At 34.0% G+C, this 14,340-nt stretch overlaps 1 protein-coding gene across 2 annotated transcripts in view; it reads right to left on the bottom strand.

Annotated features, from left to right (window-relative positions):
* LOC127737289 (filamin-C-like) overlaps nucleotides 1-14,340 on the bottom strand; it is a 65,759-nt gene that overhangs the window by 16,665 nt on the left and 34,754 nt on the right. For both annotated transcript variants that reach the window (XM_052247856.1, XM_052247857.1), the window contains exons 7-14: nucleotides 13,160-13,561; nucleotides 10,624-10,741; nucleotides 9,591-9,722; nucleotides 7,116-7,289; nucleotides 6,737-6,841; nucleotides 4,612-4,731; nucleotides 3,891-4,064; nucleotides 1,533-1,673 (exon numbers count right to left, since the gene is read on the bottom strand). In XM_052247856.1, coding sequence (XP_052103816.1) covers nucleotides 1,533-1,673; nucleotides 3,891-4,064; nucleotides 4,612-4,731; nucleotides 6,737-6,841; nucleotides 7,116-7,289; nucleotides 9,591-9,722; nucleotides 10,624-10,741; nucleotides 13,160-13,561 — 1,366 coding nt within the window. The remainder of the gene's footprint in view (nucleotides 1-1,532; nucleotides 1,674-3,890; nucleotides 4,065-4,611; nucleotides 4,732-6,736; nucleotides 6,842-7,115; nucleotides 7,290-9,590; nucleotides 9,723-10,623; nucleotides 10,742-13,159; nucleotides 13,562-14,340) is intronic.

Here is a 14,340-nt window from a genome sequence, read left to right as displayed (position 1 = left end):
TATAACGTTGTTTGTAAGGAAAATTATGTCATTTAGGTATCCAATACAGTGAAGGAAGATCCAGTTCTTCGTCTTTGGTTGATATTCCAAATGAACAAAGAACAAACCTATGATTATTCAAGATTTACTCCTAGGTAAGAGTAATGGGGTATATATTGAGTTTCCAAATGAATTGTCAATACCCAATTCCTTTAACAAGCAGTTAATGTAATGTGATTTACACTCAAAAACGATGTTATTTGGGACTTTATCTGCGGGGACAACAACATATTTTCCATGGAGGTAGGATAGGTGCTAAGCAACATTTGGATCATTGAAGATCGATGTAGCATGTGTATTCATAGACCCATTCTGTCTTTTTTAAATTCTAATGAATGCAGGGATGTAATATATTTTCAAAGTCTACACGGTTTGATGTAATTCATTGTATACATTTTCAAATGAATTGAATTAAAAGCTACCTACGATTTTAACAGTTTAAGTTGAAACATTTAAGTATGACTGATTTTTTGGTTTTCAACTTTATCAGGAACGGAACATTGAATAATTATTCGCTGTAAGTAGTCAGATGGGTTGAAATTTGTCAAAGAAAGCTAAAAAATTGTCTTACAAGGAATCTATTCGACATCATTTGAATACATATGAATGCAGCTTATGTTGTGACTTTACTTGGAGATTGTGCTTGTGCTGAGAACGTTGAAAAGAATGTCAGCTGATAAAGTTCGAGAAGCCAGCAAAAGGACGGTTTTTTTTACTTACTAGGTCCGTAAAAAAATCTATATCAGCACAACAATATTAAATCTGCAAATTTGCGAAAGCAAATTGTTCTTCCCTCGCCGGGATTCGAACTCATTCTTTTGGGATATCGAGACAACACCGCCTGCACTGTGTCCAGCGCTCTAGACCACTCGGCCACATAGACAGAACTAAAAAATTCAGCTTTCGGTGGCCTAGTGTTACCTCTCTTCGTCAGTAGAATCTAGAGTTGTAATACTGTACATGATATATTAGGCATGAAGATGGAATTGATTGCAGATTAGCTAAATTAATTTATGATATTTAGAGTAATTACGAATATAATATGTGTTTTCAGTCGTGTATCACATTAACTGGTGATCCAATGGATGGATCTGTCGTGGAGTTGTCACTTGTTTAGACGTACTTATATATATTTATATATATATAGTAATATCTATATCGGGTACAATTGGCCTTGAACAATATTCGGTGGTCATACCGATTGTTAATAAGATGGCGTCTAATCCCAAAAATATGCACGAGTTGTTGATTCAGTATAACGTTTCCATGCATTGTGTATTGTTTCATCTGGAACTTTTTTAATTCTGTTATACATTCAAGTATGTAATAAATAAAATTTTAGATTTTGTGTCAATTCGGTGAGCATAAATTTGTCAGGTAATGTCGCTTTTAATTAGCTGTAATTTTATTCTAAACTTTCTTCTTTTATATACCAAGGACTAGTCTTACTTTGTTGTATGTATTTCAAAGATATTTTTTCATCTAAAACGCACCATCAATTGTAACAGACAATTCACCAGGAAACCCTCTTGCATCTATTTTAAATTTAGCCTCATGACCTTCCCTGCCTCTTCTCAACCCTTCACCAACTGCTGTAGCAGCAATTTCTTCTATTTCTTGTGTAAACGGTGAACCTGTTAATACAAAATTATTTTTATAAAATATAGTTCTATAAACCTACAAAACATTTCCACAGTTTATCCACATATATAATACATCATTTACTGTGTTACAACCCCAGATTAAACCAATAAGGGAAAGACATAATGTGACTAAGGAAAGTTGACTGAGTGGTCTAGGGCATTGGATGCAGTAAAAATCTTGTTGTTGTCTCAACAGTTTAAGTTCAAATCTTTCTGAATGAACGATATGAATGTGTAAGTGGAAAAGAGCAGTTTTAACATTGTTCGGCTAAATATAAAACTTTGTTTATATTAAACATTTTACAAAACTTTAACATGTTAAATTCATCTCAGTTATATGAATGAAAGATTTTGAAGTTACAATAAAAAGAAGTAAGTAAAGAAAAAAAACTAAATTCAAATGAAAAGCTTTAGAGTGGGGTTATCTTCTGTCCAAAACATGAATTACATAACCAAGTGAAATGACGTCTTCGATGATATGATGATGCCCCCCCAAGGGTGACTGGGGAATAGAAGTATGGTCACCATTGGTCTTCCTCCGACCGGCAGTAAAACCCTTGCTAAAGTGGGGCGTCCGTTTGGCTGTGCGGGATATACAAATTTGCGGTCGGAATGGGGACGTTAAATCCGATGTCTCGTGTAAAGAGAGTGCCACGCTCTTTGCACGTTAAGAACCCTTGCAACAACTCTTTGAGGGGTCCGTAGGTGACCTGTTGCAAGGCTAAATTTCTTTCCCTATCCAATATACCCTCATTTCCCGTGGCAGTCTAAATTTATCTTAATCCCGCACGCCCCCTTTACAGAACCTACCTATTGTATTTATTGTTAATTTGTTCTCGTCCTGAATATGCATGCAATATTTGCCACTGGACGTTAAGCAACCAACAATCAATCAATCAATCGATGATATGATGTGGTGGCTATCACTGCTCGATACATGGTTGCTAAAAGATGTATCAAATGGTAAAATTCAACAACCGGGAGTTTATTTAAAATCCAAATCTATTAGTACATATCATTTTAAGGTTGGACTATGTTTAGTTAATTTATTTAGTCTATATCAATCATAATTTAACTATCCATATGTTTTATCACTTTACTGGGCACAGACCACATCAACCACTAAAACTGACTCCTCCAAATAAAACATTTGCAATAAAATCAAAAACATACAACAGCGAACAGCACATGGTCCAGATCGTTTGACTTGGTACAGACTTGAGGGCGGGTTAAACCGGTTTAATGTGCGCACAAACCGACCCTTAATCTATCTAGAACTTATTTCGTAAACTTGAAACGCATAATAGGATGACCACTAATACGAACAATGAAAAACGGCGCATAATTTGCAAAGCAGGATCAAGATGTTTTGCTAGTACAGAATACTAACTTCAGCTGTTCAAAGTTCTGTGTCTGAGCAGAGTTAATGAGCCAAGGTTTAGTCAAAGAACGTCTCGTCCTTTTTCTAAAAAAGTTCATCGGATAGTACCAAGACCTATTAGAAAAATATTCAGTGTCTACATAACAAATAATACACGATGGTCTTTAGTTATAGATTCTAGGTGCTGAAGTTGTGTATCTTATTTTACTTAAGTTTCCCTGTTATTTTTCTTCGTGCTATTCTGCTTCTTTTGGTTGTATCACGTTTGACACGACTAGGTTTTTATTAATCCTGCCATCGGGGTTTTTTACTTTTAACTTTGGCCATTCCTGGTGCAGGTGGGTCCTGAGATGCGATTAGGACTCAAAGGGTTTTTACAGTGTTGTTTCTATTTGTTTACCCGTGTACTTCTATTTACTTAATTTTAACTATATACGGTATGTACTATCGACGACAAAAATCTTTATTTTTCATTTTTTGATGATGTTGTTGTCTAATTTATGTCACTGATGAGCCTTTTATAGATGAAACGCGCGTCTGGCCTATTATGTCTGTTTCGGTTGCTTACCCAATTCTGTATAACGGAACTATAAACAACTGTCATACAAGTGGGAGGTTTAGCTAGCTATTAAACCAGGTTTAACCAACCATTTTCTTTGGAAAAAGCCTGTACCAAGTCAGGAATATAGCAGTTGTTTTTCACTTGGTCCGTTTATTCATAGCGTGTGATTTTGTCATTTTTTATGGACTTCCTCTTTTTTGAATTTGCCTTGGAGTTCATTATTTTTGTTGAGATGAGAAATTATCCTGCATGTTTCTTTTCATACCTTTAACCATTCTTCCATCAAACACAATCCATATTTTGTAGGTTCCTTTACCCCGTGGCTGGAAAGTAATTCTGTAAATACCCGGATCATCCTCAACTGTATTTGCTGGGAAACGATAACCTTTATACGATACATGAGCTTCGATTCGTCCTGGATCTAACCCTGAACAATCAGCTGATAGAAAAAAATCCTATTAAATATGTTATTTGCATAAAAAATAAACCAGAACTGCATATCGTATGCTAGCATATCGAAGGAACTAGTTTCATGTGACTAAAACACCGGTTTCTTGTATCCAAGGACTTTATTTAGGATGTATAAATTTATTCAGAATATTAATTCTAAAAGATAAAAAAAAGAATTCACGTGAATTCCATGCATGACCTATGCACAGCCTTCTTTGAAGTACAAGATTTCAGTGTATGCGAGAGAAAAACAAAATCCCAGACAGTATTGAATGAAAACAACACTTAATAAGATGCATGTGCCAGAAGCGCTTTTCTGGATTTCTCTTCATCAGGAACAATCCGATCAAACCCAACAATTGGAAAATCCGTGATGATGAATACATAAACACGACAGGAGCTTGATGCTCAAAAGAGACCGAAAAAGAAAAGCCAAATCAATTTAAGGTCAACTTTGCTTAAGGGAGTTGTAACCTTATTTTCTAATTATTTTTTTAATTTATCAAGAGAGACTTTGATACACAGTATTGACTTACCTACTAAGTGAGGGAAATTACAAACTGTTCCATCCTGCATGCTGTAAACTTTTATATCAGCTTTATCCGTGATAAACACTTCAAATGGCCCTCCTGTTATATAATCAATCTGCCAGTCACCTACAGAATACACATTGTTTTATTACAGATACCCAGACCCACCCTGTTAACTAAAAACTTGTAAATCTGCTTTAATAGTTTATAGATTTCAAATACCCTCAAGACATGTCTATTAACCAGTTTTTAAATATTGAGAAAATGAAACATTTTATACATGCTGTTGTTCACGACCATGTCGGTGACTTGAACCTATCAATTAAATGATAAAATATAGACCACAATACCTACTGATACAAAATAAAAAGACTGAATAAAAATAATTGTGTCTGGTTGTGTCAGTTGGAGATAAATATTTCTTAGATCACAATATAATAGTTGTTCCGACTTATAGCGTAAGTTAAATCAACAAAATAAACAATCCGATAAAATTAAAGTTACTAGGAAATCAATCGTAAAGGTGAGATTTCAAAGCAAGTATAATTACCCCCAAAACAATTAAATAATCAAAGTACTGAAGTACTGAACATCGGATGACCACAAGTTCTTGTGGATGGTCAAAAGCACTTGTCTCAGAAAAAAATATCACATCTGTATACCTGAAAGTGAGGTTAATGTACAAAGATATATTTTTTTCTGAGACAAGTTCGTCCGTGGATAATGAATAAATGACAGGGAATTCAACGTCACCGTAATAACTATTATATTGTAGTGATACAAATCAGTATACTCTGGTGTGTTGTTATATATTATATTAATGTTTGTATATAACAGTTACATGTATAAAATATAATTTTTATCCATTTGTATATCATTCTATTTTACTATTCTAATAATAGTGCAGTGCAAGTGCATGGTGGACACTCTTCTGTAATAATATGATTTTTCTAATAGATTGGATTTGAGCAGGCATTCATATTTTCCCGCAAAATGTTCTTGGGATATTCTTCCGCATGCGTTAACACAAGTTTTCTGTACGTGTGCATAGAAATTATCAATGATTTTTTACTTATATATATATTTCTAACGACAAAACATTTTCATATTATTAATTTATGTTCTAAACAAAAATATTTTATGAGTATTCATTTAAGAAATGAATTTATAACAAGCGATAAGGAATGTTATTTTGCACTCGATAATGTCCGCGTATTTATAGATCGGTTACCAGTCAAACACGAAAGTTACGTAAGTAGAAATCTCGTCGGCAACAATACATCGGAATGCCGTCACGGTCATCGCGATGTAAAAATACATCAGCAATTAAGAAATTGTAATGTGGCAATAAAGAGAACAACATGAAAATAAAGGGATGTAGAAGGATTGTCAATGAGACATCCACTCACTAGTGACCAAATAACGTAGATGTATAGAACTTTAGGTCACATAACGGTTTTCATCAATGAAGTATTTCCATACCCGTTAGTAAGCTATAAAAGGCCCTGCCAACAAAAGTATAGTGTACTGCCTTTGAATTTTTCTATATCAATGAACCGTTTCGATGATCTAGTGATAAAAAGCACGCCTCGAATGTGGAAGGTCGTGGGTTCGATCCCCAGTCGGATCGAAGCAAAAAGCAGAAAATACCAACAGAAAACAGTTTCTTCTTCTCAACTAACAACGCGTCATTAGGAGTAAGCGCAAAGACAAATCGGCTCGGAGCAGAACAAGGTATGTTATGCTCTTACTGTGTTTGTCAATATTCAGTTGTCAAGGTCAGAAACCACTTCGTTTGAAATTGGCGAGTTACATGTATAAACAATTCAAATGAGAAAAAAACAAATCAAATATGTTTAAAGAAATCATGCCATCTTCACTCAAATTTCGCTGCTGCACCTCCGAGTAGATTTTACACACCAGCGTCATAAACAGTGCGGAAGACAAGACAGTGTACAATGACAAAAGTATACAATACTAAGCTACATTAAAATCAAAGTCATCACTGCAAACATACACATAACGAAACAACTGAGAAATGTTCATTATATTATCTGAACAACATCACAAAGAACGAAAACAATAATTTAACAAAAAAAAAACTCTCCTATCCTTCTTTTCTACTACTTACATGTCGACTTAACGTTATACTTGTCTCTATCAGGTTCTATAGATGTTGAAAATATTGCTCTTCGATGCATACCATCACTGTCGGACCCAAGGAGGTAATCGGAATCTGAAAAAAAAAATGGAATATGTCTAGTAAGTATATGTCTACTACCTATATGTCTACTAGGGAAATGTATACAAACATATAAGCTATCATTTTTATTTGTTTCCTGTTTAATTTCCTTTGATTAAAGATTATCTGTCATCAAACTAAAGCGACAGTCAAGTATTGATAAGACAATTTACAAAAATAGTCTCAAAATCTAGATATTTTTTATACTTACTTCTAACTTTTATTGAAATCAAAATAAGTGTAAGAAATATGTTAAACAAATTATTACCTCTAATTTCAGATTTATTAAAACTAACGCTGACACGGTACACCCCACAAATGTAGGGGAGATAACTGGCCGTGTAAACACCTGTCTGTGTTTCTCTAATAGTACAAGGAACTTTTGTACCCCGAAAGTCAATGTACACTTCCAAATCACCTTTTCCAGCATTTTGGCAGTCAACTACAATCAGAAATTTCTATACATTATTTACGAAATTATTAAACAACTTTTCTTCTAACTGGGTTACTTCAGTCCCTTCAAGGACAAATAACTCTTAACAACAATCTAGTCTTATATTGTACAATAAGACAGCATTTCGATATTAAATAAGCGTTGTTAAACTATGCGAAAGTGAATTATACACATAATGGAACTTTTCAGATGAACATATACATGTATCCATGTTTGCATGTTTACATATAAATAAGAAGATGTGGTATGGGTGCCAATTAGACAACTCTCCATCCAAGTCACAATTTATAAAAAGTTAACAATTATGGGTCAAAGTACGGCCTTCAACACGGAGTCTTGGCTCATACCGAACAGCAAGCTATAAAGGGCCCAAAAATGACTAGTGTAAAACGATTCAAACAGGAAAATCAACGGTCTAATATGTAAAAATTGAGAATGGAAATGGGGAATATGTCAAAGAGACAACAACCCGACCAAAGAGCAGACAACAGCCGAAAGCCACCAATGGGTCTTCAATGCAGCGAGAAAATCCCGCAACCGGAGGTGGTCCTCAGCTGGCCCCTAAATAAAATTGTGCTAGTTCAGTGAAAATGGACGTCACACTAAACTCAAAAACATATAAATGAACTAAAATTAAAAAAACATACAAGACTAACAAAGGCCAGAGGCTCCTGACTTGGGACAGGCGCAAAAATGCGGCGGGGTTAAACATGTTTTGTGAGATCTCAACCCTCCCCCTATACCTCTAGTCAATGTAGAAAAAAGAAACACATAGCAATACGCACAGTAAAACTCAGTTTAAAAGAAGTCCGAATCCGATATCAGAATAGGTAACAAAAGAAACTAAGCAAAATGACAATGATACATAAATGAACAAAGGACTACTAGCAGTTACTGACATGCCAGCTCCAAACCTCAATTAAACTGATTGAGAGATTATGTCTTCATCATATTAAAATCAAGTACAATCCCTCCCGTTAGGGGTTCAGTATCATACCATCATAAAATATATGAGAAGAACATAACCCGTATCATGCCAACAACTGGTTTTAGAATAAATGTGTTTATTTCCGATGCAAAGACCCTATGAGTGAATCAATATAAATACCAAAATATGCAATCCTTAATGACTTGACAACAGTATCTTTACTATATCCTTTCCGAATAAGTCTGTTTAAAGGTTTGGTTAGTTTTTGAGGTGAATGCCGACATTTTTGTGCTTTGTAAAGAATATTACCATAAAATATTGAATGTGAAATACCTGAACGTATAAGATGTCTGCATGTTGATTTATATTTACGAATGATGTCCTTGTACCGATGATAAAATTTAGTAAATGCTTTGACTAGTTTGTGATGTATGTTTACATGATAATAAGATGTTTGGTAACTGTTTATCAAATTAAACGAAATTCATACAGCTATAGATTATGTCTTCATCCTTACCAATATATATTCAAGTTAAAGACATATATGTTATTTGTTATATAGAGTACTTTGTTGTAAAATGTATCTTTTAATGTGTTCATTTCATTTATTAATACTGTACCGATACCGCCGTTGGTGGACTGTTAGTCCCCGTGGGTGTGACCACCTCAGTGGTACGTACTTTGATACTGACACGATTAGATATTATTCTCCGTTGGTATACATTAAAAAAAATCATCAAGAAACTAATATTACAACTCCCTCAGGCAGATTGACCTTAGATAAAATTGGCTATTCTGTTTCGGTTCTTTTCGGTCATATAGATCCCAAGTTTTCACCCAACACATTTACACGTTCCTGGCTTTCGAAAGTTTAGGTTAAATGTTCCTGTTGAATGTAAATCCAGAAAAGCGCTTCAGCCCCACCAAATCAAAAATTGTTTTTTTTTCATTTAATATCAATAAAAGGGGATGTAGGGAATACCTCAATACAGCAACCAAACGACAAAAAATGACTAGAGGACAACATACAGTTTTCAACAATATACAGATGGTTACAAAGACTAAAATTAAGTGGTTTTAAGACGCAAAATTTAGGTAACCTATTCTAGACAGAACATAGCTTCTTGACGGGAGATTGCAAAAATGTACACAAAAGTAAGTTCTATATTAAAAGTTACATATATGATTACATAAGGCACCTTGAATGCATAAGTTTTTAGCTTTTAGCTGTAAAGCGAATTTGTTGGAGTACTATGTTCAAGTTTAAAAAATTCGTCATTTTATTTTATTCTGCCATTTTACATTTACTGCTTTTAAGTTAAAATGACAAATCTGCAATTATATTTTAAACAAGTGTAAACCTGTAAAATATTGTTTCTTGTTAACAAGGCCTCCTTTAAGTCCGGTAACTTTTACTTGTGATGGATCACATACGTCTATTGGACAAGTATCTACCAGCTTGCCGTGGCAGAATAAACTCACTTTCCATTCACCTGGAATGAAGAAAATAAAAGGTTTCAGTAGTTTTTTTAATGGGTGTGTCTATGGAAGAAAATAGTGTTTTATGTCATTTGGTCTCGTGTGGAGAGTTGTGTCATTGGCAATCATACCACATCTTCTTACTTTGATATTTACTGCAGGGTTTGCTACTCGTGCTATGTGGATGCAGTAGAATGTCTCTCCGTACCTGTTGTGTATGCCCACATATTTTAACAGTTAAGGCGTTTTGCTTGTGAGAGAGCTGTCTACATATTTCATTATGTCATTTGGTCTGTTGTGAAGAGTTGTGGCATTGACAATCATACCACATCTTCTTATTTTTATATTGACTATGATGTCTTGCCTTATATCTCTTTTTCACCTACTAGAAATGTACACATTTAACTATTGTGCTTATCATATTACAAGATTAATAATTAATTTGGTTTTGTTTCTTTAATATAATTGTTTTGCAGTAAATACAGCGTCATAACATGTATATGAATCTGTTATGAAAAGTATATAAAATTTTCTGATATAAATTCATTATATCATAATATTTTTCTTTTAGAAAAACATTGTTGTTTTTATAATATATATTCATAGTTTGTATGGTATAAATGGCTTGTATTCACTATTGACTGTGAATTATCTTAAATGATTGCCCTAGAAAAAAAGTGTAATTTTTGTTTAGTTTCTTTTAAATAGATTCCCACACATATTCATGGTTATGACGGACGGTCATTCGCCTATCCTTTCACTGGCGACAGTTGTAAAATACTTATTTTGTGTACCTATTAAGATTTTTTTAATTCTCTTTATTTGCTTTATCATATAGTGTAGTTTACACAGTTGTTGTATTAACTGGGCAATAAAATATAAAATCTATACTTTTTGGTACATTTCCTTACTTACCTATTTCGTCAGGTGTAAATTGAGCATTATAATTGCCATCTCCTGTAAGTTTTACAACCCTGCCACTAGGTGACTCTGCCTCAACAATGACTTCATCTTTGCTAATAATTTCATGAGACTGAAATCAAACAGAAGAGGATTTAAAGTTGAATTTTAGTTTCCACTGTGTTTCATTCGTTGAGTCAACTAGAGCTGTCCACATAGCGAAACTAATACCCTCCGTACATTCAATGTAGTTGCTGCTGTGAAATTCAGTATTGAGACAAAGACCTTTTGAGATTGTTGGCTTTCAGCCATTCATTTTATATAACCATTGCCTATGTATTTGACCATGGGAGTAAAAATATTATACTTCCATGATTGAACTGACAAAAGGTAACTGATATGTCAATATGAAAAAAATTATACTGACGTAGGAACAAAGGCTCGTGTTTGTATACTGTTAATTCAGAAAGTAGGATTCTTCTGCATACAAATTGTTTTCAATCTCTAAGTACTACAGTACAAAAATTATGCACACAACAAAACAAATTATTCAATGTTTTACTATTAACGGTGTTAAAGATCAACAGTGAGGGCAGAGTGACCTTACCTTGATATATGACACATCCCATGAAGTATCAGCATACCAAGTTTGGTCAACCTAAGTTCTATAGTACAAAAGTAGTACGCAGGACACAATTAAGACAACTTTTTTTTTTTAAATACGGATCACAGGTCAGAGTGACCTGATTAAGACATATGACACACCCCAAGCCCATTACGCAACTGCATACTGAGGTTAACCTAAGTTTTAAGGTACAAAATAAATGACACGAATTGGACAAGGTTTTGTTTTCATAGAGGTCAAAGGTCAAGGCCAAAGCGATCTGACTTTGGTATATGAAACACCCCAAGCTCATAATGCGCTCCATGTCAGGTTTGGTCAATCTATGTTCTATGGCACAAAAGTTATGCACAGGACACAATACAGACGTTTTACTATAATAGGAGTCAAAGGTCAGAATGACCAGTCTTAGTTTTATGACACAACCCAAGCACATGATGCAACTGCATATCAAGTTTGGTTAATCTTAGTTTTAATGTAAAAAGATATTAGCCGGAAACGAATTGGACAAGGTTTTACTATCATAGGGGTCAAAGTCAAGGCCAGACTTACCTGACTGGTACATGACATACCCCAACCCATGATGCAAATGTATTAAGTTTGGTTAATTTAAGTTTTACGGTACAAAAGATATGCACCAAATACGAAGCAGGACGGACGGACAGACAGACGGCCATGGTCTTATATACCCCCCTAAAATTTGTTTGCGGAGAGTATAAAAATGTTAATTGACGATACATCGCGGAATTTTAGTACCTAAAAGTATGTATACAAATTTTATAAATAGCAATACAAAAGCTAAATATTGTGTAGACCTAATTTTTGATGTTGATGACAATTTTATGTTACATCGAAAACTTTGGAACCAATGTGAAATGGTTGTACACAAAAAAAAATGTTGGAACCAAGATGAATGGGTGTACCTAAAAGGCAACACATAGCTTAACTTTGGGTAGAAGTTTCAAACTTCAACATTTGCCAAAATCAATGAAACTTGCATGTATTAATCATCTTAAATTATTTTCAATTTGGTTTATTAATGTTCAAAAACATATCATAATATTGTCAGAGCACCAAAGTCCACTCACGAAGCTTTAATACTGTAAATTTTGATAACTATTTAACGATTCTGTTTCTTATCAAATTTAGAGGAAATTGAACCAATCGTTTTTGTTGCCTTTGGGAATTCCTTTTTACAATATTCATGTACATGTATATAACGTATTCCATTGTTCCTCACGAATTATCATGTCTCTTGTTTTGTATTCCATTTAGAAATTATAATGAAATGTGTATCAAAGTAAACATCCGAAAGAGAATATTTCTTCATTTTATGAAAACCTTTTTCTTTTTATAAAACCACTGACAATTGGACAAATCTCTAATTAATATGACTTGAGGAAACCCGATCAATATTATACAACTATAGCCTTTGAATGAGGTCGATACTAGAATATATCGACCATAAAGAAGTATATCGACTGAGGACGAAGTCAGAGGCAGATATATCTTCGTATAGACTTCATACAAATGCTACAATTGTTATATTATCATTGACATACGGCGGAAATAGAACAGAAGATTGGGTCACAGAGTACTGAGTTATTTTTTTTTTTGCATTCTAACAAACACATGGAAATGATTTCATCTAATTTTGCAGGTTCAGGCTCATAAAAACTAGTATTTGAAATTAATGGTATTCTTTTTAAATTTTTCCTACATATTTATATTGGAATCTCTCTAAACATCCATGTGGAGTTATGAGATTAGAACCTCGGTAAACTGATACTGCATTAATCTAAAAAAAAAAAAGGCAACCGAGCTATCGTTACAATTTCTTTGATTTAATGCAAAACATCTCATGTCAAATTTTAAATCGAAGAAAATGTAGTTCATTTCAATATCCGTAGCAGAAGAAACAATACTCACAGTAGTCGAAATAATAACCCCCACTGAGTAAGTATCCACTTTTATTCCACTGACAGTATCCAGCGTGTCCGTTTTATGCTTTTTTCCTTTTTCTTTCCTTAAAGATGGAATTCTTTGAAAGACAAATGAATCCTCTGTGTCATCAAAATTCTTATTGCTGTCAATATGATAAGTTGTCAGCGGTCCATTTTGACTCCTGTAAAGCATTGGGGAATGTTGGTTTGTGTCTACACTTATAGGTTTTGTATAATCCGCACTACTTCTTGTGTCAGATGACGTTGAAATCTTGTACGAGTCTACTTCACCGTTGACCGGATATGATGACAATGTTGTTTTCCGGTGCGAAAAGTTTGGTATACTCCTGCTTGTTACTCTTCGTTCTTCTTCGTACAGTGTAGTAACCTTTAATGGAGATAACTCAATAAACGACAGGTAAGATTTGGAATTATTCTAATCCAAGTGGATTACAGATTAAACTGTATATCCTTAATAAACATGTATTAGTGGTAAGTTTAATCGAAATCATTTGTGAACCTTTTCTGCACCTAAATCTTGCAAGAACATAAATTACTAGCGGTTCCAAAGTAAATGTTGAATTGATTGATTCAACTTTACAGCGTTTTTACGAGTTGAATTATCATATATTCATGATAAAATAATATGAGTTTGTTAACCTTTTTTGCATATTGGCGTTAATATGGAATTGCTTTTAAAGTTGAAAAATTAGAAAGAAGAGAAATGTTCCTTAGTCACTGTTTATTTGTGGATTCATTTGGCACAACACGAGACGCTAACCCTGTCGACCTACCAGGTCTCGCCCCTTTTTATAGTTTATGCGATTCTTACCCTGTCGACCTACCAGGTCTCGCTCCTTTTTATAGTTCATGCGATTCTTTCAGTTTTCAGTTTGTTACCTTGATTTGTCTCATTTTTGTCGATAAGGACACGATAAAATGTTTTGATTTTTATTATATACCATTGTGGTTGACTGACAGTCAGACTGACAGATGGACGAACACAGTGAACACTATAGGGCTTCTGTATCCTTGATGCGGGACTCTAATAATATTCTTCATCATCACCATCATACTAGTAACAGACTATTCAACATGCACAGATAATAGAGAGCCGCTTTAAAGTTGTCTGAATGTTTTATGGACACCACCATGATTTATTTGATC

Source organism: Mytilus californianus, unplaced genomic scaffold, assembly GCF_021869535.1.
Source record: "Mytilus californianus isolate M0D057914Y unplaced genomic scaffold, xbMytCali1.0.p SCAF_4, whole genome shotgun sequence".
In the NCBI taxonomy this organism is placed as follows: domain Eukaryota; kingdom Metazoa; phylum Mollusca; class Bivalvia; order Mytilida; family Mytilidae; genus Mytilus; species Mytilus californianus.
The sequence above is the reverse complement of the archived record's forward strand: the minus strand, read 5'-3'. Positions and strand labels throughout refer to the sequence as shown.